Below are 24987 nucleotides of genomic sequence, written 5' to 3' on the forward strand. Positions count from 1 at the left end.
TTTGTTTTTACAGTCTCTTTGGGGAGGCTTACCTCCCAATACCCTCACTGTGGATGATAAGAAAAATGCTTTGTTTGTACAGCACAATCCCTATCAGAACCAGGTTTACAGATAGGCAGGGGCTCACTTTGGACTTTCTTTCTGCATCCTTTTCCATACTGAGTCATCCCGCAGAGAAGTCATGAGTGTGGGGAGAGGGAGTTTCCGTAGGATCTACAGATGGAGACACCAGGGACCAACCCCTCACCCCCAGCACCTCCCAGGAGCCCATCACTGCAAATAACCTTCCACTTGCCATCTTCAGTTAAGCCATCCATCAGGAAATGTGCAAGCCTCACAGTACGAATCAGAGCACCGTAGCAAATGCTAAAGAAATGTTTCTTGCTAACAGGCAGAGCTCCACATCCCACATGGCTCTGTCTAAACAAACATGTATGTATGTCTATTTCTTAAAAGCCCCATTTTGAGGCATTTCTAAGCTCTGCTGTGCCTGGGACAAGGGGGAAGAGTGAAGGGGTGGTCCATTTGGGGGTGGCGATGCAGGCTTAAGTTATCCCACAGACATCTGCAGGCCATTAGGCCATAAAGCCAGGAAGATAAGTCTGCTCAGTGCTAATAACCCCAAATGAAAACCAGGAGCCTTGGAAAAACTCCGCTTGCCCAGGTTTACAGGCAGTGTCCTTACGGCAGGAGAAAGATCACAGGGGCCGCCATGACATGCCCAGGGGGTTCTCAAATGGAGAAAAGCACACAAGGATCTTAAAATCAACACTTTTGATGATGAACTCAAGAAAGAGGAATGAGTTAAAGAGTAATGTGGACGAACTTCAGCCCTGATCTCACAATTTAGCCGGCAGAAATAATACCAGTCTGGGCCAAAGAAAAGCAACTCCTTTGCCCAGAGCTGTTTCTGATTTCTTCCTCTGGTTCACCCGCACAATGCCCGCTCTGTCCAGACCCCAGCCCTGAAGAATCTGTCATTAAAGGATTATTTTTTTCTTTTTAAATCACTGACCTTATCATATACATATTAGCAGCTTGGAAAAGTATAAGCATAGTTGTTTCTTTCTTTTTTTTTTTTTTTTTAAGTGCCCTAAACCACTTCTCTTTGTCAAAGCTGACGAGCCCGCCGGCATGCTGACGGAGGCAGGACGCATCCAGCTGCTGATCCCTGCTTCCTACTAAAGACACTCCATGCTAACCACAAAATTTGTACTACAGTTATCTGCGGGGATTCCACCCAGCAACATAACAAAACACTGGAGGGCCGCGGGATGAGGGGAAGCAGGGGTCTCTGACAGGTTGCCCTCTGTGTGATTCGCTTCCAAGGTCCGGGAACAAGCTTCCAGGAGGATGCGTGGAAAGTGACCCCGGCAGCTGCCGGAGGACCGGGCTCCCTGGATGACTTCCCGCTTGCCACATCGTGAAGAGGGTCCCTCAGACCACAGCAGCCCTCCTGATGTGGATGTGGCCCCCAACCTGTGCCCAAAGCCCTCTTCCTCCTGCCACATCGGCTGAGTCACCTAAGAGCTTACTGTCACCATTATTCATTTCTAATGAGAAGAAGATGGTCCCGGTAGACCCATGCCCCTTGGAGTATGTGGGCTTCAGAGCAAAATAAGTTTCCATATTTCTAAGTTTTCCAGCTGAGCTTCCCTAGGTGTTCCTTCCTCCAATGTGGAGTTGAGGGCGTGGTTACAATAAAAGGTTGGGAGTCAGAAGGGGAAAGTCTTAGGGGCCATACTGCCACTTACCAGTCAGAGACCTTGGGCAAGCTGAGTCCCCTCCCCCGGCAGGAGGCACCTCATAAAGACAAGGTGTATAATAAAGTCACCATCTCACAGCAGTAGGACAAAGGACTAAAGAAAAGAGGGCAGAGTCGTCCCCCCTCTCTGCCCTCTGCCTCGCAAGGGAGTCACTGAGCTGGGCTGGCCCCCGCAGAGAGGGCGCAGGAAGCTGGCCACTAACCAACCCTCAACCTCTAATCAGTTCACTTGTATCTGCTGCAAGAACAATAATTATGAATGCATGAATTGAACTTACATTTATGTATTGGCTCTTAAAATCCACTTGTAAAGTCTCTTTCTTACCTAGAGACTTCAATACATGAACAGATTTGGACACTTTCCTAATACTTCATTTTAGAAAACACTTCTAGAACATTTCACAAGAACACGATTCAGTTGAGAGTTCTGTTTCCTTAGAGATAATCAAGATATGAGGCCAGCTTCTTCGTGATGAGAAATAGAAGCATGAGTAGGAAGTGATAAGCACATAAGAAGCGCTCAACAGATCAATATTTGCTGACTGGAAATTTCTCAACTTGTGTTGAGTCCCTTTCTGTCCTGACCCACTCACTGGGTCAGGCCTGCGCCACTCCAGACAGAGACATCCACAAATAGCCTGACGATGCCTCTGTCAAGAGAGTGACTTCCTTTTTTCCCATGGGCTGGGCTTGAGACCATCAGCAAGATTAAACACCAAGCTGATACAGCAAAAAACAAAACTCACCACTTCCACGTTCCCAAGTCTGGAGCTCAAGGCCAGAGCTTTGACCAGCTCCTCACTGCAACACCAATTACAACAACCAGCGCTGTGGCAACTTTCAGGCCCCTCCTCCACGAACCGTTGTCTCTCTAAATTATATTTTACAACATATTCCTTTGCCCTGCACAGATGGTTGACAAAGGAGCAACTAAAATAGAAAACCTCTTCTTCTTCAAGAAATAACTCTGAATGTGGGTAAGGGTGTGGATATAATCTTCCACAGACAGAATGCTTCCCTGACAGTGAGCAGTGGTCTCTGTCTTTCACTGGAGAGCAGGAAGGTTGAACTTAGAGACCATGTTGTGTTTTCCTCTGTACTCCAGGGTGTGGTACAGACTAAAGGTTCCCTATGTGTTTGTCAGATGAATGTATGGACAGTTACCATGTCATTCTCACTGCAATTACCATTGAGTACTGAGGGATGATCCCGCCAGCGTCGCCATGATAGATATAGACGGCCCCGGAGAAGTCGTCCTCCTTGGGTGCGCCAATGGCCACATCTGAGGGGAGAAAAACAGCTATGGGTTAGAGATCCATATGGAGTAATATAAGGAGTTTTCCTAATTCCTGCCATCAGCTGGGTCCCTCCATACCAGAAATTTCTTGGTCGTTGGTTGTTCAGGCATTAAGCTAGACACACACTCTCTTAGCGGGGAAAAAAAAAAGGGCTGGGGGGTAGAAAGAAAATTACTGAAGCTGAGAAGGGTTTAGGTTCCAGAAGACTTCCTACCTCATCCTCACAGAAAAAAATCATTGACCCATCCAATAAAAGAAATGCAAATATAAACCATCCACCCGAATTTCTGTCAGGGGAATTCCATCAACTATGGTTATTGCATAACTGAGAAAGACGACTCTGTTCCTGGAGAAGGGACTTAAATAAAATGGCATTCACTTCCCAAAAAAACATCATTACCCTCACAAACTGACAGCCCCTGGGACAAAGCTGAGATCTTCCTGACTTTATTCCCTCTGCTTCTAACAAAAGTCATGTGTTTGCAGAAGTGAGGTCAAGGGTGAGGGGCACGTTCTCACACGACCTCAAGCCGGGATCCTCTCGGGCCAGGGGTGTGAGGGGTATCAAAGGAGCCTGGATGTCTGGCCTGAGGCAAGAGCTGCCCCCCAGCCTGTCCTCCACCTCAGCTGTCCCCCTAGTGACGTGGCCCCCACAGGTCCTGATGTGCGTCTGCTGCGTATACAGTAAGTGGAGGCGGCACTGAACAGACCAGAGTGAGGAGCCAAGAGGCTGGGAAGGAATCTGCAGTCCAGATGGAACCTGGCATCAGGTACCCACAGCCCTACCCTCTCAGCAGGGGCATATTCAAGTCCATCTCCTTGCTGTCCCTCTCAAGGCTGAGACTGTCTAAGTCCCTCCTCACTCACTGTACTAACCACGTGGTAGAGCCTTAGAGGCTCAGACACGAGGAAGCCCGTTCAAACACATCTGCAACAAGAAGCCCCAGTGGCCCAGCCCTAGGTTCCCTCGCACGGCAGACACACAGCCATGACCTCGGGGCTGCTGAGAAGGTACCACGTGGAAGCAGAAGTGCAGTGGGCTCAGAGCCCGGCCCTGAGTGTCTGCACGGAGAACATCTTCTCTAAGGGCACCCCTCCCTGCAGGGGCCTTCCAAGCAGGAGGCAGATCCAGGAGCACTTTGTGCCAGAGCAAAGCCAGAGGGCGGTGCGGGCTCACTGACCTGGGAACCCATCATCATCAAGGTCACCCAAGCTGGCGATGCTCTCCCCAAAGTGTGCATTGTAGGCGCCATCACCACTCAGGGCCAGCTGCTCCTCGAGGGCTCCCTGGGAAACAGGATGGAGGAAAAAATGGAAAACAAAACAAAACCAGAACCAAAACAACCCCCAATAAAACCAAAGCTCCGAATGCCACCCCGGGAGCACACCCATAGACAGGAAAGACCTGGGCAGAATCACGGGCACCCAAGCTTCTCTCTCCTGGTGGCAAAATGAGTCCCTTTCACCTGTGCAGCAGGAGGGTCTCCCACAGCCTGAGATGCCTTTTAGAGGGAAGAGGATTCTCAGGTTGGCCAATGACTCCACCTCTCCCTTGTCCTGACACTCCACAAACCTACCTACCTACATACCTGTCACCACAAAATCCTCTCAGCTGCCCTTACCTTTTGTTCCCCAAAGGTGTTTTACGTGGGCATACATATTTCTACTTTTTCTTTCCTGTCCCATTTAATACAAGTTTATAAAGCTGCTTTGCAAGGTGCGTGTAATCAGTAATCTTGACAGAGTCATGGTTCAGAAAACCCAACACCAGGGTTCTTGGCCAGGGAAGGGCTGGGGACACGCACACCTGTGCCCGTTATCGTGGGGCTCAGATTTGGATTTCTTGAGCAAACACCACCCAACAGAGGGAGGGGGTCAATGGTGTACGGTGGAAGTAAAAGCCATCTGAGGATACCCACTCTACCTCAAATCACTGACATGTCAGTATCAGAGTATTAAAACACAATCTGAGATTTTTGAGGCATAAGAATGTCAAAACCTGCCCCAGTGTAGAGGTACTCGGGACCTACTGCACACCCACAAGCCATCCAAAGGAGTGTCTGGCTTTAGATTGGACCTTATGATTCTCCCCATTTTACAGATGAGGAAACTGAGCCACTAATTTTAAGCTATTTGTCCACATCACACAGGCTAGTAAGTGAAAAAAACCAAGGTCCAGGTCCATCTGTCTCCAAAGTCACCATGTTTCCACTCCTCTACACCACTTCATCATCATCAATCAGACAGGGTAAGGCCCAAAAGATATAACATCCAGGTACTCAGGGTAGCCACATGGCATTAAGATACGCTGGTTGGAGGTTGGAGTGTGTGGGCACAATGTGTCTGGGGGAATTCTCCTGCTCCAAGATTCCACACCCTGATTTAGACACACTGTCGAGCTATTGCACTGGTCTCCTTACTACCTGACAAGTTCATACCTACACGAATGTTTCATTCTCTTACAAGTATAGTAGCCGGCAGCCACTGAATGTGCGTGCTGTTCTCATCTCCATAATGACTATCTCATTTCTCCCCCCACCTGCCTGGCCCTCTTCCTGGAATGTCAATGGGGATGCAAGTGCCAGACATAACTGCAACAGGTCCCAGGAAGTATGTTTGTTCCCAGGTTTTAGATCCACTTTCTCAAAGAGTTTGCAAGCATCCAAGAAAGCCCAAGGCTCTAGCATTCCCTGATTTCTCTTCAAATAGCTTCCTTTCTTTGTGACATCTGCCCACCTATAGTTAAACACCACCGCCCCCTCCAACCCTCCAATTGAATGAGTCATCCAACTAGGATAACTAGCATCTCCGTCACTGCTTAAAAGTACACTTTTTTTTTTTTTTTTAACTAGAAAGTATTGCACTCTTGCTCTTTGGATAAAGATAAAATTAAAAATCTACCCAAGCCTTTCCACCCACAAAGATCTGTTATGAACATTCTCTACATATTTTATATATTTTTAAAAGTTCTTTGTATAGGCAGTTTTTATCCTGCTTTTCACTGATTACCTTACAAGCATTTTCTTATGTTTGGTGACAAAATTGATGCATTTAACTCTCTTGTTGGACATTCTTAATTCTAGATGCTGAAAAGATTGTGCTTTCTCATCGGTCTCCCGCCCCACTGATGCGTTGATCCCGTCCCTGTCCCCCCAGCCCTCTACTCGGCTGCAGAGAGGCAGAAGCATCTTTCTGACAGCATCACACCCCTTCCATGGTTCTGCAGGGTAAAGGACATCATGATCACAGCCCTTGGCCACTGCACTGGCCCCCACCCAACCCCCAGAACTAAGTGATCCTGCTGCCCCAGGCCTCAGCCCGCTTGCCCAGCTCCCAGCCCACCCCTGTCCGTCTGCCTAGCTCCTACTCCTTCAAGATTCTCCCCAGCCACTGTGCCCTCCAGGAGGTTGCTCGGCTGCCCTGGGCTTGTGTGCACATACTTCCAGGGAGCCAGCTGGCCTGGGTTCAAATCCTAGCCCACCGCTTCTAGCTGTGTGCTGCGGGCCTCGTTTTTTATCTGAAAAATGGAGACCCCTGATACTCTGTGCCCATTACATGGAAATCAGTTATAGAAAACAGGAGGAATAGTTTCAGGTACAGAATAAACACTCAAAATCAAACACACTATGATTTTTCTCAATCCCTGTATGTCTGCAGTGATAACACCATGTCCGGCTTTCCATTAATGGAATATTGAGGTTTCTGAAGGTAGGAGGCAAGTCTTTTCACCTCCTCTGGGCCACGGGGCCCAGCGCATGGCCCAGCGGGGTGTTCAGTCACTCCTCGCTGGACAGATGTCCCTCTCCCACACCCATCCACCTGGTGCCCAGCAGTGTACTCACATTTCCTCTGTTGATGTAGACAGTGACCTGCCCCTCATCCCTGATCTCAGAGAACATGGGGGCCCCCACCAGCAGGTCAGAGAGGCCGTCCGCGTTCAGGTCAACTGCACATAAGGAGGAGCCGAAGTAAGAGCCCATCTGCAACCAAGCCGAGTTGCAACAAAGCGTTCAGTGTCTGCCCTCACACAGGAGGCCCTCGCTTTCCTCTAGCCCACTGCTTTAGAAACTCTTGCCTCCAAGTCCCTCAGAGGTTGTGATGGCTATGCTGCCCCATAAGCCAGAAGGCCTGGGCCAGTGGTGAAATGCCTGACTTCCCTGGCTCCCAGCAGCGATGCTGGGCCCCCGTCCACGTGAGACCGAAGCTAACTAGCTCAGAGTCTCCCTCCTTGGAGTCCTACCAAGGGGAAAACAAGTGGACCAATCCCAGGAGAATAAGGTACGGTTTTTAAAAATGCAAGCCAGAGTTACAAAACAGGTTACAACCATAGTAAAAGAGCCTCCTATAACAGACATTTGACAGTGCTAACCAAGTAGGAATATGATATTTCATAACACAAGGCAAGCATGAAGAGAAACGCTACATGAGGAAATAGATTACCCTCTCCCGGGCCCGAGCAGAGCCAAAGCCAACCAGGAAGGCCTGAACTCAAGTGACAGGAGAAGGTAGAGCTCCTAAGACTATGTAACGGATAAGGGAGCACAGCCAGGTTCCACTGGCTCTTCTTGAATCAGAGCTTAATCCAATGCCTATTTTCGTAAACCAGGGGTCTCAAACCCAAATGCCAATGGGATCCAGGCAGGGGATAGAAGAGGTATAAGAAAAAACAAGTAACACTGCAAGTATGCTCACAGGTGGCAAGTGACACCTGGCTTCAGTGTCTAACAGGCAATAGGGAGTGGTAGGGCCTGTGGCAAACTGGGGCCCACACGGCCAGCTACCAGAGCTGCTCCTACCCAGCGGCAGTCAACTGCTGCCCTGAGGGAGGCTGACCCAGAGAAGACCAACCTTCCCATTTTTCAAGAGAAGCCAAAATCTAAAATTTTATTTGAGGTGCCTCTTTCTAAAATGCAGGGCAACTCGTTTATAATAAAAAAGAAGAAACAAACACCAGGCAGGCCAAACAAAAAGTTTTATGGGCTGCATCCTTTCCAAAGCCTGCCAGTTCGCAACCTCTGTTGGAAAGGGAAAAAAAAAAAAAAAAGACCATTCTTTTAATATAAATGTTTCAGATAAAAGGGCTGTGGTTCTGCTGATGGGAACAAGCATTTTCTTTCGGAGCTGGAGTTTGCTGGCTGCTGCCCCAGGGCGTGTGAGAGCAGTGGAGGGCACTCCGGTCCACTTCCTGCAGTGAACCCGGGGACAGGAGCCCCTCCCCAGTCACACGCCACTTGTGCTCAACCCACCCCGCCCTGCCAACACCCATTCCCAAAGGAGAAGGGTGTAGGCAACACTTGGATTCACAGCAGAGACCAAGGTGCCAGTCACTAATTCAGTGGCCTTGCCGATCTATCTGGACTTCAGTACAACAAACAAACAAACAAGCTGGTGAGACCCACAAAAGGCCCCAAGGACCAAAGTTGCTGGCTGTTCTCTCTGGCTGAGCCCCAGGGGAACTATTTGGTTCAGTCCAATGGGCTATTTAACTTGGCATCTTCATTGGTGTTCAATCAGAAATCCCTGAACATCAAGTTTCCTAAGTTTTGACATACAAACACTTCAGATACCCCATTAACGCAATAAAACTCCTATATGTGGCAATGACATGCTTTGTGTGTGCGTGGGGGCAGGGGGTGCTCCTTGATCAGAGTTCTCCCATCAGCCTGGAAATGCAGGGACCTGTGACTATATTAACATCTGGATTGTGCACATATTGATGATTTCTTAGATGTACTATATGAAGGATGTCAACCACTAAAAACTGGAACTTTGGAGTTTTGTTGTTTTGTTTTTCTTATGGTAAGGCCAGAAGACAGGACTACCTGAACAAATTCTGGCCAAACAAAAGCAGAAGTAGACGAGTGGTCGACTGAGTCAGAACCCTTCCCTATGTGTGTGGCTCCAGACATAGGGGTAAAGCTACAGGCATCCTTTGAAAGCCTGGGGTCATGTCCTTTCCCTTTGAAATAATGGAGAAGTCAGAGAGGCTAGAATTTCCCATTTCTTCTTGCAAAAAGCAGAATAAGATGTATATAGAAAGTAATGGTCTTTTTTAAAATCAGAGCACTGATGATGGGAGCAAAGCTCCCAGCCAGAGACACAGGAAGGCAAGAGTGAGTGACATAAGGAATGACTCTAGCTAGGATGGTGCAAAGGGAGGAAGTGGCGTGGTCATGGAGCTGGTGGGTGAAACACCTGGCCCTCCAGTCCTCTCCCAGGAAGCCCCAACACCTCACAAGGACATTCAAGCAGACACGCAAGCCAGTCTGTCCTGGGACTCCACGTCCCGAAATCCGCGGGAAGTGTGCACAAGTGGCTTTTCAAATGTTTACTTCTCCCTCCACCCACTCTTTTTTTTTTTTTTAAGATTTTATTCATTTGAGAGAGAGAGAGAGAGAGAGAGCACAAGCAGGGAAGCAGGGGGAGAGGCAGAGGGAGAGGAAGAAGCAGACTCCCTGCCGAGCTGGGAGACCGACATGGGGATCGATCCCAGGACCGGGGAGATCATGACCTGAGCCGAAGGCAGACGCTTAACCATCTGAGCCACCCAGGTGCCCCCTCTTACATCTGTTGCCCCAAACTTGACTGTGACCTGTCACAGATGAGTGGCTGTGTAAATTGTCATATGCCCTGGGAGGTTTTTGAGAAGGAGGGGGCACAACTATAGGCTGTTAATTACACCAGGATGACGGGCATTAACTGGGCCTGCCCTGGGCACAGGCAGCTGGGGGGGGTGGCGGGGGAGGGGTGCAGATACAGGCAGCAGGTGAGGAGACACAGGTGGAAGTGAATATAAAGAAACTCTGAAAACTGAGTGACAGGTGTGCTCCTTCTCTACACATCACTTCAGAGTCTTTAAACAGTAGTTACACGAGGTGATGGATGTGAGTCCACCATATATGCATGGACCAAATCATCACATTGAACACCTTAAGCTCACCCAATGCTATATGTCAGTTATATCTCAATAAAGCTGCGGGGGGGGAGACTCCTTTCATTTTGTGCTGTCAAGCCCAGGTATGTTTGAAGGGGAGGGGGTGGGGGTCTGGGTTTCCCAGAGTAGACATACTCACCTGTTTATTATTTTTTTTGTAAGAAAGACCTAAAATGTTAGGTTTAAGAGCATTCACACCCTCCTTGCCCTGGGGCTCTATCACAAATGGCGCTGTGTTATTTCTTGTCTAACTGTCAGGGGTGCTTGGAAAACCTTTTTTGTAGAATTGCTCACAGACCTTTTCCAGTGTGGCTGCTTTGGGGTTTTGGAAATGTTAAAACAACACAGGCCAGTGCAGTTCCCAGGGGAATGCAGAGCTGTTCTCAGGGAAAACTTCGCAAAACTGATTTGGTGATGCATTTTTTTTTTATTGAAAAGATTATGAAAATTCTCTACTAAGTACACACATTAAGGTTGTTAAAATTGAAAAAAAAATTCTACTTATGAGTGGAATTTGGGGAAATGAGAATATGCACCATCAGAACAGTGTATAATGGTGCCAGGCTTTTGTAGAGCAGGTCTAACCCCCGTCAGGACCTAACTGGGGCACGTGGCCCACCCACAAAAAAACAACTGTTTTCCCCTCTTTTCTTAGGGTGATGGTAGGTAAAACCACCTTCCACATTCTCCCATCTCCTGGAATCTCCCTCCCAAGTTCCAGAGTCCTGTGCTTCTTCCCAGAGCTCCCTAAGGCCTCCACACCAAGGCAAGCCTCCAAATTATCCCCTGGCCCCTCAGCCCAAATGTGTGTCCCCAGAGAGCAGCCAATCTCCCTAAAGGGTCCTGCTGGTCTGAGCCACGCTAAGGTGTGCAGGACTAACAAGTCCATTAAAAACGTGGCTTATTAATCCAGGGACTCTCTACCTACCTTCATCTCAGACTACGGCGCAGCCTAATGGAAACGGAGAGAGCAATTAGGGCCAGGACGAAGACAAGACAATGCACGCAGATAAATCTTGCCCGGGACTAATTCCAAGGCAGCCATCCCAAGCTATTTCTACTTCAAGGTTCTTGAATGGGGGGCTCAGGATGAGAGGAGGAGGGGCAGCACTGGGCCAGAGACGCAGGGATAGTGAGAGCCATTTGCCTGCACGCCTACTCAGTTAGATGTCGTGGGTTTGCTACCATACTTAACTGTGTCTGATCTCTCTGCGGTGTCAATGTGTAGGTATAAGAGAGAGGCGGACGGAAGGTCAAAGAGGTAGAGAAAGGCAGACACACAGCAAGTCGTAATTCTGATGACTATCTGAACTATGGAAATCCTTTTTGAACTCTGTGATGGAACTTGGTTGTGTCCAAACTCATCTTGCTCCCTGTGAGCATGAATTCCACAATCCACAGGTTACACACAATGCTGGGGAGGTTAAGACAACTGCATGCAGGGCCGCCATACAAGCTAAGGGCACAGGTAGGGCCTCTACACTGATTTTCTAAAGAGTGAACCGATTCCCACAGGATGACATCTCACACGCAAAAAGACACCAGTACCCAGAATCTCACCTTTTTACCTGATGCCTGAAAAATCTTAATTAAGGTGCCTGATCTTCGATCAGCTCTAAAAATATAAACCTATGGAAGGAAAAAAAGATCTAGTTAAGACAGAAGCCATGACCAAAGATACTGACCAGCATCCTCCTGAGAGTCCTACTTAAATTAAGGCCAATCAGGCACACAGCTACTTAAGCTGGCTGGTGAAGTTCCCTGCACTTTACCAACTCTGCAAAAAACAGTGTCCTTCAATCCCGAGGCACCATGCATCTGTACCACAAAGAGGATCACTGATGTAGAACTTCCCAAATGACAGGACTACGGAAGTTCTTTTCCAAGTTGCATCTTATAGGAATAGCATCCCATGAGAACCAGGGTAGGGAACCCTCCCGTGGGGTAAAAAGCCGCCACCCTAGTGAGAATGTATTTGTGCCCTGACACCAGAAAAGAATAACCCTTCAGGCCTGAGGTCTAGTCTAGGGTCCCTGGGAATGGGACAGTCGGCAACTCTGTCAACTACGACCAGTTTCCCCAGCACCTCTCACATGATCCAACTGAAAGAAGCATTTTCAGGTTCTTTGTGGTTAGCTGAATCCAGTATTCTCTGTCTGGTTCTATCCGTTATACTATTCTCATCCTAAGACCTGGCTGTCTTAAGACTATCACAAGCATCTGCAGAGAACACAATGCAATCAGATCAAAGTTTGTGTAGCTGGTGAGAAAAGGATGTACTGAGGCGTCTGCACGGCCGTGAGCTGGGAGGCAGACACTGTTACCAACGCTACCGAGAAGCCTGGTCACACGCACGCAGCTTCTTTCCTGGACGACATTATCAGCATGGGGACAGCTCTCGGTGCTTCTTCCCTCTACCATGTAGAGGAATTCATGTGACCCTGAAGAACCCACCTCTTTCCTAACGTTATCAGAGTTCATCTGCACGCCTCCCCCAGCTCAGTGCCCTGCGTTTTTATCTGGTTTCATTCCCCGAGATCCTTTCTCCCTCACACCAGCATTAGCAGGGCGGGAGGCACAAGTTCCAGAAACGAGAGTTGAGGCTCCTAACTCCTGCCCAGGAGGATCCAGGGAAATGACCCTCATGATGTACCAGTCAAGTCCAGTCAGCTGGCCACACTGACATGCTGGCTCAAGGCTCTAGTGAACAGTGGTTTGGGCTCAACTAGGCCTCTCTAAAATCCAGACCCCACTTCGTTGAGCCCCTGGAGATATGGCCATACTCTATCCAAGGTCCACCCCATGGGCTCGGGTCCAGAGATCATTCCCTTGTTCAGAGTTTTCTATCAGAGAACCTATGCAGTTAAAAATGCAGGTTCCTGACTCAAGCACACCTACCCAATCTAGATTTCCCGTACCCTGGAGCTAAAGAAACAGCAAGCATAGTTCTTCATACTCTCGGCCCCATAGAGGCCACAATTCCTAAAGGGACCAGAAAGCCCTAGATCCATAGGGTATTTGCTATACTCTGGGCACATCCTTTAGGAAAACTGACCTACATGTCCCCAGTTCAGCCGTTGGACTGAACCAGTCTTGACTCTAAAACACTGGGGAAATAAACATGACACTCTAGGCCCCAAGATAAATAAATAAAGTCCTAAAGATACCTGGGACTAGACCTGGCTCTATTAAGTCAAAGTGAAAATTGGGAAAGGCTTGGCAGAGTGGAGAATTTAAAGCTGGCTAGTGCTGAACACCATTCCTTTGGAGGATGCCATGATGCCAAGGGTCAGTCTTAACAATCTCACACAGAGTCAGCTGCTGAACACAGAGAACGTGCAGAGAATGGAGAGGTCTGGGAGTAGCATTCACTCCCTGATTAAGCTTTCAAGGTACACTCTCAAAAGCAGTTGGAAGGAGGCTGACGGGAGACTCCTCATTACTTCATCATTTACCCACCAGCCACCCAGGAGAATGTTCAGATCAAATCAATGACCAACCTCTACACCAGGGGCAGCACGCCCGCCCCTGGTGTCTGACCCCGTGCTATTCCACAGACTTTTCTCCTCACCTTCCCAATGCCTTCGTCCTGGGGGGCACCTCCTACCACATCGGTGGTGGATGGGCGAGAGAAGGAGCCGGCTGTCACCGCATAGCCTGTAAGGGATGGGCATTAACCAAGGACAGGATGAGAGACGGCAGGGGAGAAAAAGATCCATCCGAGGAAAAAGGGTTTCAAGCAGCCCTTGTCTGGACAGTGAGGACCCAGCTATTCTTGAAACATAACCTCCCAGGAAAGAAATTATATCGGTCAGTCTTCTCATGCTGAAATGGCTCATCTCACAAAAAGTGAGGTTCACAAAAACATCGGGGCAGGAAAGAGTGTTTTTTGAGGGTCCTCTTTAAAATAGGTATTATGCTAAATATATCTGTTTTTTTCTTTTTGAGATATAATTTTCATACGGTCAAGTGCATACATCCGAAGTGTAGAACTCAGTGAAAGTGTCCACATGTACACAGCCATGAGATCACCACCCAGAGTGAATATAAAGTACAGACCCCAAACTAGAAGGTTCCCTCCTACCCTTTCAAGTCAATGCTCTCCTACAGGCAGCCACTACTGTGTTTCTATCACCATATATTAGGTTTACCTGTTCTAGAGCTTCACTCAACATAACACCTGTGACATTTACCCATGCAGAGTATAATAGCAGCCGTTTTCTTTTATTGTGGAGCAATGGTCTACTGTACGAAGAGATCAGAACATCTTTATTCTAGTGCTGGGCATCTGGGCTGTTCCCAGCTGTTCCAGCTTTACTACAAATAAAGCTGCTATGAATATTCCTCTGTGTATCTTTGGACACCGGCAAATTTTAATCACACAACTCTATGAGGAAGGTATGATTATTTTTTCCATTTTCCAGATGTAGGAACTGAGACTAAACATGGTTAAGTAACATGCCCCAGGTAACACGGCAAGATTCAGATCCAATCTAGGTGTCTCCAAAGCCTCTGCTGTTAACCATGGTGCCATCCTCCCTTCTAAGAGAAGGCAGAAAGAAGCTGACAGTGGCAGGGTGGCAGGAGGGGTATGGATGAGAAAAGAATCTGGATGCAAAAGGAATCAAGAAACAAAGGTAAAAGTTGTCTGAGCTTAGTCTAAATGTCTTCTGCTTATTGAGAGCCCTGTGGGCAGGCTGAAAGTTCTCCGTTAGCCAGCAGAAACCCTTACGGGTGGCCATATATTCCCCAAACCTTGTCTTCACCTTCAAACCCAAATGCTATGATCACAAGCTGTTTGGATTTTGTGATGACACCATACTGTGATCAATTCTTTTTGACCCTGTGGCCTGACCACATTACCTAAGAGCATTATGAGTGATATCAAAGCCTTAGGTCACCTTGAGAGCCCTGCAGCAGTAAGGGTCTCTGGTATATAGGGAGAAGCCACCGGCCCCTCAAGTTCAAAGGATCTATCCTGGACCTTAAAGCTACACCCAATGCAGCTCTGCATTTAGACTCTAGGCTCAGAAACCACAGGTTTAAGCCCCCACTCTGCTATTTACGAGCCATGTGACCTTGGCAAGTTATGCCCTTCCTTTGTGCCTCAGTTTCTTTGCCTCTAAAATGCGGGTAATGATAGTTGCCTCATAAGGTTGTTTCAGGAAGGAAAAGTAGTAGTATCCAGAATGACAGCACTTAGGACATGAACTAAGGAAAAGAGCCACACAAAATTTTCAAGTCCACAAGCAAAGACAGCCTATCTTTGTCCCTCAATAGGTGCAGTGTCATGCTTGTCTGGTGACTGTTAAATTGTATCTATTTTCTTTTTAGAAGGTTGAAAGAGTGGCGAAAATAGGAGAAATTTTTCCGAGCCCGGGATTAACCTTCAGCGTTACGCTGCCATCCATCATACCAATTTCTGGTTCTTATTATTTCTTTTTTAGGGAGAGGGAGAAGCAGGCTCCCCACTGAGCAGGGAGCCCAATTTGGGGCTCAATCCCAAGACCCTGGGATCAGGACCTGAGCCCAAAGCAGACACCCAACTACTGAGCCACCCAGGCATCCCCAGTTCTTACTATTTCTATTTGCAACTGGTGTGACCAGGAAGCAGAGACCACAACCAAAGAAATGTCATGGAAAACCAGAATTCTACTACACTCATTTTGTATCTCAACTTAAGTAATTGGCTCAAATAAGAAAAAACTGTTGCTTCCTTGGAGGTTCAACTGTCAGCTCTGTAATTAAATCACAGTTTTAATTCAGATCCCTCCTTTGTTCTCTACCCGCTAGATGTGAGGCTCGATATAAGGGGCCCTGGCTAAGAGCGTACCTAATCAGAACAATAGACATGAAAGCCAACAAACTCTTCTTTCCACCAGTAAAGCAACAATTTGTGAGCCAGGTGAGAATCGCTCCCATTTCCCCTTCTTACCTGTCATGTCCCTGAGCTACTCACCCAGGTAAGTGTACCGTCTGTTCATGATTGCTTCATCGTTCAGTTTGAAATAGGTGTTGTCCGTAAGGTTCAGCACTTTGACCGTCCCGGCCCAATAAAATGACCCTGGGGCGCCCATCACCACCAGCTCCTACCAAAGAGAAACCCAAAGGTAAGTAAACAGAGAAGGAAGCCGAGGAGGGGAGCAGGTGGTACAATGAGAAACACAGCCACAGCCAACAACTCAAAGATACCTCACACCAAGGACTTTCTTCAGCTGAGCAACAAAAACAAAACACCAGATTCCTTGGCACTATGGAATCCATCATACATGCAGGGTCATCAGGAATAAAGACAAAGATAACCGAGCAAGGTGACAGAATGAGGAACATACCGGGTCCCTATGCTACCCACGGATAAGCTCTTGCGTACTTCCTCACCTTCACAACGGGATCAAATGAGGATATGACAAATATTGCACATTGTCCTAAATCGCAGAATTCCAGGAAACAGCGCTCATGAAAAGACACCACTCCCTCACCCAGCCTGGCCCCCAACCCCACCTGCCCTATACAGAGCAAGGAGAAAACAATGACCAGAAGCATCTTTGCAAAAAACCATGCACTAACACACCAAGGAAATCCCCCACCACCACCAGTCCTCGCTCAGGACGCTCTTCTCAGATAATAGAATCTGGATGCAAAAGGAATTTAGAAACAAAGGTAAAAGTTGTCTGAGCTTAATCTAAATGTCTCCTGCTTATTGAGAGCCTTGTGGGCAGGATGAAAGTTGCTTTTGGGGACACTGGCCCATTGCAAAATCGTAACAAAATCAAGAGAGCAGAGAGGTGCACCAAGGGAAGGACAGAGATTCCTGACAGTAAGAGACAGCACTGCTATTAAAAACAGACCCAAGAGGGGCACCTGGGTGGCTCAGTCAGCTAAGCGTCCAACTCTTGGTTTTGGCTCAGGTCATGATCTCATGGGTCATGGGATCTAGCCCCCGCACTGAGCCCTTGGGATCCATGCTCAGTGGGAAGTCTGCTTGAGATTCTCTCCCTCTGCCCCTCTCCCCACTCGTGTGTGCATGCTCGCTCTCTCTCTCTCTCTCTCTCTCTCCCCCTAAAATAAATAAATAAATCTTAAAAAAAAAAAAAAAGACCCAGAAACACAAAGACATGGTGGTCTCCAGCATTTGCATTAGGGACAAATGGCCCTGTGCCCTCAATGGGGCCAAGATCAGGTTTGTGCTACAAAACCATCTAATGAGCAATACTGATGAGAATCCCAAGTGCTTCCAAATGATGCACCTACCTAAGGAAGTCAGCACAGATAACTACATGCCTTCACCCACAAGAATAGGCCTCGTCACTATGCTAAAGAAAGTTGGAAATGATCTAACGCGCCTGGGTGGCTCAGTCATTAAGCGGCTGCCTTCAGCTCAGGTCATGATCCAGTGTCCTGGGATCGAGCCCCACGTGGGGCTCCTGGCTCAGTGGGAAACCTGCTTCCCCTTCTGCCCCTCACCCCTGCTCATGCTTTCTCTCTCTCTTTTTCAAGTAAATAGGTAAAATCTTAAAAGAAAAGAAAAGGAAGAAAGTTAGAAATAATCTACACATCTAGCAGCGGGCATCCTAAATCACGGTATGCCCATTCAACAGCATCCTGCAGCAGTAAAAACGCTGTAGATGTAACAGCCCTGAGACAGGGCCACAAAGTGCTGAGTTAAGGAGGACAGGCCAAATAACATGCAGACAATGATCACATTTTATAAATGGAAAAAAAAATGTGTACAGACAGATGAAACAGAGACCAGAAGAAGCCCCAAACATTTATGGTTTTTTCCCACTGGGTGACAGGATTACAGGGATCCCTTCCCTCCCCCCTTCTTCTGTCACTCTCTCTCTGTGTCTCTGTCTCTCTCTCTCATTCCTAAAATTTATTTTGTGCTTTTCAAAATCCTGTTTTTTATTTTTTTAAAGATTTTATTTATTTGAGAGAGAGAGAGCACAAGGAGGGGCAGAGGGAGAAGCAGACTCCCCACTGAGCAGGGAGCCCGATGCAGGACTCGATCCCAGAACTCCAGGATCATGACCTGAGCCGAAGGCAGACACTTAACGACTGAGCCACCCAGGCGCCCAGTGTTTTTTCAAAATTCTAGAACAATGATTAAACACTGACAAGGAGGTCACCTCAGAAAACGCACAACTCATGCAAAATGGAGCACACACTGTGTGGAAACTGTTCCGAGGAGAGGTACCCATTGCCTCCTTGCATCCACTGGATGACACTGGCTGAGGCTTTCATTCCTTCATTCCCCAGCAGGGAATCCCTCTTTTGATTATCTATCAAAGTTTCTACACTGCAGTAAGAAACAATAAAAATTATTTTCCTAACAAAATCATTAATTTTTCATTCAATAATATTAAGCACCTACTATCATGTATGAAAGCTTATACTAGATACACAGATCAATAAAGTCCCTTTGTATGACATTCCCAGGGGAAGGCAACACGGAAACATACAAAATATTTTAGAAAAAAATTCTATCCAAAAGGGTTCAAATAAAGACAATTTCAGGGGAAACCCCTCAGCTGCACAAAAACCCCACAGGTGCAGACCATACAGACAGTGGACACTAGACGCTGCAATGTCATCAAGGCCTCTCAGTGCCAAAACACACCCACCCCTCCCTTGGCCCTTCAAGTTCTATTTCAGAAACATCCATCCAGGCAGACCCCTCTCTGCAGAGCTGGCCTCACCACTGTCAGAAGCCGCTGCTTTCTAACAAGTCCCTGAAGGCTACATCTTACTACAGGGATCCTGAGTTTCTGATGACAATTCGTAAAGTCACACTGAATTCCCAGAGAGCAAATGTCTGAACAAGCCAGAGCCATCTAAAGAGAAAGAAAAGAAAGAGCTCATGGGCAGGAGAGCGCGTGTGCAACCATGGTGGCAACAGAGCAATGCTTTGAACGACGCATGTGCTGTGGTCCATTTGGGAAAGAAACTTAAGCAGGAGGGTGTGAGCACAGACAGAAGACAAGCCACCAGATCCTGCCTGCATGGCGTGTTGCTGGTGATTCAGGAAGGTGGAGACAAGGAAAGACTGTGGAGGGACATTGCATTCGGGCTCTGAGGTCCTAGCCACACCTCCAAGGGAGCTGTTGATAAGTTGGACATTCTGAGGCATCTCACTGTTTTATAAAAACATATCACTTCCTGCACTCAGAGTTCATCACTGAAAAAATAGGTGGTGAGTGCATTCATTCACTCCTGCCCCTATACTCATCTGTTCTGTGTAAGGGGCTGTGCAAGTTCTAGAAGGAACATTAGACAAACGATCAGTTCATCAGAAGAGAGAAACTTTTTCCTTGGCCTTGAGCTCAGAAAGGGATTTGGAATTGGGTATCCAAACACACAGGGCATGGAAGAACATAACGACCATTGGCCTCGATATCTGTAGTACACAGAATATAGAGAGCTTTCTCCGCCTGCAGCTCTTCATAAACCAAAGCCCTGAGCATTACCACAGACCCATAAGTCTCTCTGGGACACCAGGTGGTAGACACATAGTTTTCTGATGATTTAAATCAATCCAGCATAAAAATTGAGAGCTTCATGTCTAACATATCCCCACACCCGCTCTCTCAAACACCACAAAGAGGTTAGGACAAGGTAATCTCTCTCCTCAAAAACCTTTAAACCAAAGCTCTTGTCTGTCTTTCCTCTCCTCTTCATGCTCATGCCTCCTTCTCCCTCGGTTCAAACTAGAGAACCTGAGGCCAAGCCTGAGACCTGCGGGGCTGGGGCTGGGGCTGGGGCTGGGGCTGGGGCTGGGGCGGGGCTGGGGTTGGGGCTGGGGCTGGGGCTGGGGCTGGGGCTGGGGCGGGGCTGGGGCTGGGACAGGGGAGGGGCAGGAAAACACCATCTTCCTGGAACTCCCTGTATTTGGTTTTCCCATCCAGTAGAGATGATGCCTGTGCCCTTTTGTCACTGTTCACCAGTGCCAGGAAAAGGGTGTCATTGCTTAGCTCCCCACCACCCAGGAAAAGCCAATGCAAACGGCACACAGAAACGCAAGCTTCTCTGCAAGCCAAAGTCCACACCACCTAACTCCCATGTGGAATCCCTTCCAAAAATAGTGTGGGCCTTTTCCCAAGGTGCATTTATTAGCAGAACCTCCAGAGGCATAGGGGCATGTGGGTGTGCCTAAGAAGCCACGGACTTTTCTCTGTACACCACTGCAAGCTGGCGCGAGTGGGGGAGGGGGGCAGAGGGGCACTCAGGATCTACAGCAGAAGTCTGCACCCCAGACTTCTACCCAGGTGTCTCCAGGCTCCCATGGCAGTGCTCCAATGCTGGCGGGTTGGTCCATGTCTTCTCTTGCTACTCACAAGTATCTGTCTCTGTCACCCTAGGCTACAAAAATAAATAAGGTTCCCAGGAAGCTCTCCTTTATCCTCAGTAACAGGCTAAAACTCACATGGCATCCGTAGCTCAAACAGCTTTGGTAACCCCTGGGTCACAGACCCTCAGGTCAAGCAGGCACCTCGGGCCGGAGTACTTGGGGGTCACATGGCTGCATCTGGAAGGCCACAGAAGCACATCCAGCTTGAGGGGTAACCGCCTGCCCTGTGCAGGGACAGCCCAGTCCACAGCGAAAGCCAGCCCAAGTAACGGGGTCAGCAGGAGGGCAGTGGAGGGGAAAAGTGCTGCCTGACCCCTTCAACCACATTTCCTGCTCAGCCTCCAACAGCTGAAGTTCCAGAAACAAGAGAGGCAGTGAGTTCAAAGACCTCCTGTTTAGGGAGGCCAAAGCTCAGGGCAGCCAGGAGACAGTGGCCGGGTCAGAGGACTGAGCCTCCCACTCACTGGCCCCATGAACCCCCATGCATGTACCACGGCCCCACTGCAGTTTGCCCACAGTTCCCAGAGCCTGGAGTTTCAATAGGTCCTCTTGTTCTTGCTTACCTGGAGCTTACGCAGGCCCCTGGGCTCCCCTCCACCCCTGCCCTTTTTGCTCCTCCCACCAGGCCCTCCTTCTACCCAGCCCCAATGCCCTGTCTTCCCTGACTTTCTGCCTGGTGAGACCATAATGACACCCTCTCCCTGGGAACTCCTTCTGTCCCACAGTTCTTCATCAACATCTCTGATGAGTTCTCATTTCTGCAATGAGTCTACTTTTTCTCTTCCCACTGTCGAAAGGAGGTGCCCCCCGCCCAGCCCCCAGCTCCATGCTGAGCACACCAGTCCCCTCAGAGAGGTACTAGCAATGACCAAATCAGAGCTTCCAACTCAGGTTGAGTTCTGGTCCCTGTGTCCAAGTATCTTCTAAAAACACCTACAAGTGTCCCATCCATCACCTCACACTGCATGTGTTGAAAGCAGGCCCATTCGTTGACCTTCCCCAGTGATTCTTCTCTAGACAGGCTTCTTCCCACTGGGGCACCACTGTTCTCCAGAACCCTGCCTTAGAACCTACTTCATCTAGCCTACAGTTCTCTGGCCACCCAGTCCACTGATACTGCCTTAATGTTCTCCAATTCCCCTGGTCATTTTTTATTCCTGTTGTTTTGTAGCTGGACCACATCATAGCCTCCCACCTGGCCTCCCTCCTGGCGCTCCCACTTTTAAAGTCCTGGGCACACCAGCCCGCAAGGTCTCTCTCTCCCAGCACTGCCATCCATGGTGTCTGTCACCTGTTTGTGGACTTACAGCGGTGCCCTGTTGCCTCTTGGGCAGAGTCAGACTCTGCTAGACCTTACCAGAGAAACAACAGCCACAGAGGTTATATAATCTCAATGTGCACAGAGACGGAAGGAGAGCGTGAGCTCGGCATATGGCAGGATGGTATTTCAAATCAATGGAGATAAGAAAACCTGGTTAGCAGGCCAATATGAGAACAATCAACTACACATTTAGGAAAACAATGCAGTTTGTTTCTACCATATGTTTGCAAAAAGAAATCCAAGATGTATTGAAGAGAGAAATCTTAAAAAAAAAACTGTAAAAATTCTAGAAGAAATTATAGGTTGATATTTCGTATTCTTAGGAGAGGGATGATCTTTCTGAGAAGTCTAGAATCCAGAGAGAAAATGATTGATGGATTTGACAAATACGACTGTGGGATAGCAGTACAATAAAGACACCAGAAGCCAACTCAGACTGATAAAAAAAATTTACAACACATATAAGAGATAAAAGATTAGTGTTGAAACTATCTTGCAAGTTCCTAAAAATCAGTTAATCAAAAATAAGAAAAAACAAGAGAATAATGGGCCAAGAACATAAACAAGCAATTTCTAGAAAAAGACAAATGGCCAATATTTGAAGAATACTAAACTACACGAATAATCAGATAAAGGGACATCATAGCAAAATGAGGTATCTTTTTATAATGACAAGAACTGGTACTGGTGAGAGGCTGTAGGGACAATGACACACAACTGGGAGGCTGTCGGTTGGCAAACACTTCCAGAGTACAATTTGCCAGAATGTACCCAAATTCAAATGTTGGATAGCTTTGGCCCCAGCAATTCCTCTGCTACATTTCTCTTCTGCAGAAATATGTATTTGTGCACAAAAATGCCATGTGTGGGGACCTCCAGCCCCATGCTGCCAGGGAGTCTGGTATGTTGCAGCAGCAGTCCCAAGTCTCTGAGGCCGGAGGAGGTGAGCCTAGGAGGGCAGGTAACAGGGGCAGCAGGAAAGGTAGGAAGCCCCAGGTGGCCAAGTGGAAGAGTCTGGATCTTATTGTAAGTGTGATGAGGATCCAGAAGTTTCCGAGCAAAGGAGTGCCACAGTATTTTTCTCATTTCGAGGAGGTAGCTGTGGCTTCCGTGTGGGAAGAGGCTGTGGCGAGGCAGGGTGGGATTGGGTAATTGGGAGGGTCCTGCAGTGGCACTCTGGGTAAGACAATGGTGCCCTAGGCTTATGGGCAACAGTGCAGGCAGAGAGAAATGGAGGCCTCTGGGATAGGTTCTGGGAGCACAGGAAGTGGGACTCCCTGATGGCTTGGATGCAGGAGAGGAAATAAGAGAGGAATCTTGCCCATGTGGGCCTAGGCAGCAAGGACGATGGGTGGCACCATCCACTGGGCCTCCCACGGAACTCTGTATAGATGGTCATAAGAATCCCACCAAAGTGACAGCGAAGGAGTATGGTAAGAATTAGAGAGTGCAGACTGTGGGGTCGGTGAGGAAGCATGTCATGTTTGTTGGTCTGAGAGTGAAAGACACCTTTTCGGACTTTTCGACCCTTTCCATGTTGCTTTCTGAATGAGATGCTGCATTGCTGACTATTTTCTGAATCTAAATCGCAACTGCAGAAATTAAGGTGGGCAGTTCTGCTCCAGATCAGAAAGCTCTGCACACTGGTGGGTGTCCCCTCCTGCTGCTCTTTACTCTCCTGGGGTGTCAGAAAGCCAAGCCTGTAGGCTTGATGGGAAGCCACAGAGACAGAATGACAGGGTTTGATTTTGAAAGATTCCTCAGGCTACTGTGCAGAAAGCACAGAGGCAGGGGTGGAGAACAGAGGCCGACTGAGGTGATGGAAATGTTCTCAAGCTAGAGAGGCCATGGTTGCACAACACTGTCAATGTACTAAATACCACTGGATTGTTTGCTTCCAAATGGTCAAAATGGTCAATTTCATGTTATGTGTATTTTACTACCAAAAAAAAAAAAAAAAAAAAAGAACAGATGCAGGTAGACCAGTTCAAGACCAGCATATCTCCAGGTGATGATAATGGCTTTTCCAGAAGGGTGATGGTGGTGGGAAATTAAAGCTATCACATTTGGGATATGCTTAGGAGGTTAAAAGAATAGGATTATAGATGAATTAGAAATAAAAAGTATTTTTTGTTTGGGCCTGAGCCACTTATAGGACCTGGCATGGAGCTTTGTACACGGCAATCAAAAGATGTTTGAGAAATGAGGAGTTGATGTGAAGGGTGAACTCACAGTAGGCAAGAATCACTTAAGAACAGTCCTTAAAGTTGCACCGTCTGGCCAAAGATCATGGTACGACTGCATAGGTAGAGAAGTATTCAAGTCTACGGTCCTTTGGAATTTGGGAACGAGGCTGGCTGAGTTATGTATAAAATCATAAAATCTCTCCATGGAGGGAAGAACGATAGGAGGTGATGCTTAATATATCCTCCTCACTGCCAGCAATGAGACACAAACTTGACTGAGCACCATCTCACCCGCACCCCTTTGAATCGGTTCCTTCCATGGAGCTCAGGGTCCAGAGGACTCCTTAGAGAAATTGTCCAAATAGGTGTCTCCTCCCAGTGAGCCCACCCCCCCCCCCCCCCCAGTAGTCTCTGGCCAGCAGGAGTCCCCACCTGTGTCAATCACTTTTCCAGGAGGTCACATCCAGGGACCAGAATCTACTCACTCACAGCTCAAGTATGTGGGGGCATTGGCAACTCCATCTCAAGGAACTACCGAGACCACAATCCGCCAGGAAACGAACACCAGTAAGAGAGCAGAAATGCCCAAGAGCCGACACCCACCTCAGTGAAGAAGCCTGCTATCCCAGCCTGGCAGGAGCCGTGTTCCTCTCCGTACTTCTTCTTATACTCTAGAGGGGAGGGAAGGAAAGAAGCAAACCACAGCCTCGTCAGTGTGTGCTAGTCGTGTGGAGGAGCCGTCGAGTGTGCTGGCCACTTCCCCGTGCACTGCTGCGGGCTGGGCCCAGGGACGCCTTCCAGACTGGGGCGCGGAAGGAAAGTCTCTGGAATCCATCAGACCTCAAAACTCCAGGCTCTGGTGCCATCGGGCTGTGAGGCTGCCAAGCACCCCAGCAGACTTCCTCCACGCGTGTGGGGAGAGAAGCAACAGTCCTAGTAATTAAGTGGGAGGCTGGTGACGATTATTTCATTTACTTCAGAAAGGATGGAGAGCCTCAGTAGGAAAAGGAGCTGAAAACATAACCCGGAAACGGCATGATGTGGCCATCCCTGTGTGGAGTCCCCTGGAAGATGACCAAGCCTCCCAACATGACACTCCACAGAGCTGGAGGCAAGATGATTTCTGCCATCCAAC

General features: G+C 48.2%; 1 protein-coding gene across 6 annotated transcripts in view; it reads right to left on the reverse strand.

The window, feature by feature from the left end:
• The window catches only part of ITGA9 (integrin subunit alpha 9), a 339913-nt gene that overhangs the window by 275522 nt on the left and 39404 nt on the right, over positions 1 to 24987 (reverse strand). For all 6 annotated transcript variants that reach the window (XM_073902077.1, XM_025884438.2, XM_073902092.1 and 3 more), the window contains exons 5-11: positions 24456 to 24523; positions 15957 to 16086; positions 13569 to 13654; positions 11558 to 11626; positions 6906 to 7043; positions 4245 to 4350; positions 2953 to 3047 (exon numbers count right to left, since the gene is read on the reverse strand). In XM_073902077.1, the coding sequence (XP_073758178.1) occupies positions 2953 to 3047; positions 4245 to 4350; positions 6906 to 7043; positions 11558 to 11626; positions 13569 to 13654; positions 15957 to 16086; positions 24456 to 24523 (692 nt within the window). The remainder of the gene's footprint in view (positions 1 to 2952; positions 3048 to 4244; positions 4351 to 6905; positions 7044 to 11557; positions 11627 to 13568; positions 13655 to 15956; positions 16087 to 24455; positions 24524 to 24987) is intronic.

The sequence above is a fragment of the Callorhinus ursinus genome, unplaced genomic scaffold, assembly GCF_003265705.2.
Source record: "Callorhinus ursinus isolate GAN/ISIS: 27379988/994484 unplaced genomic scaffold, GSC_fseal_2.0 scaffold1, whole genome shotgun sequence".
NCBI classification, from domain to species: domain Eukaryota; kingdom Metazoa; phylum Chordata; class Mammalia; order Carnivora; family Otariidae; genus Callorhinus; species Callorhinus ursinus.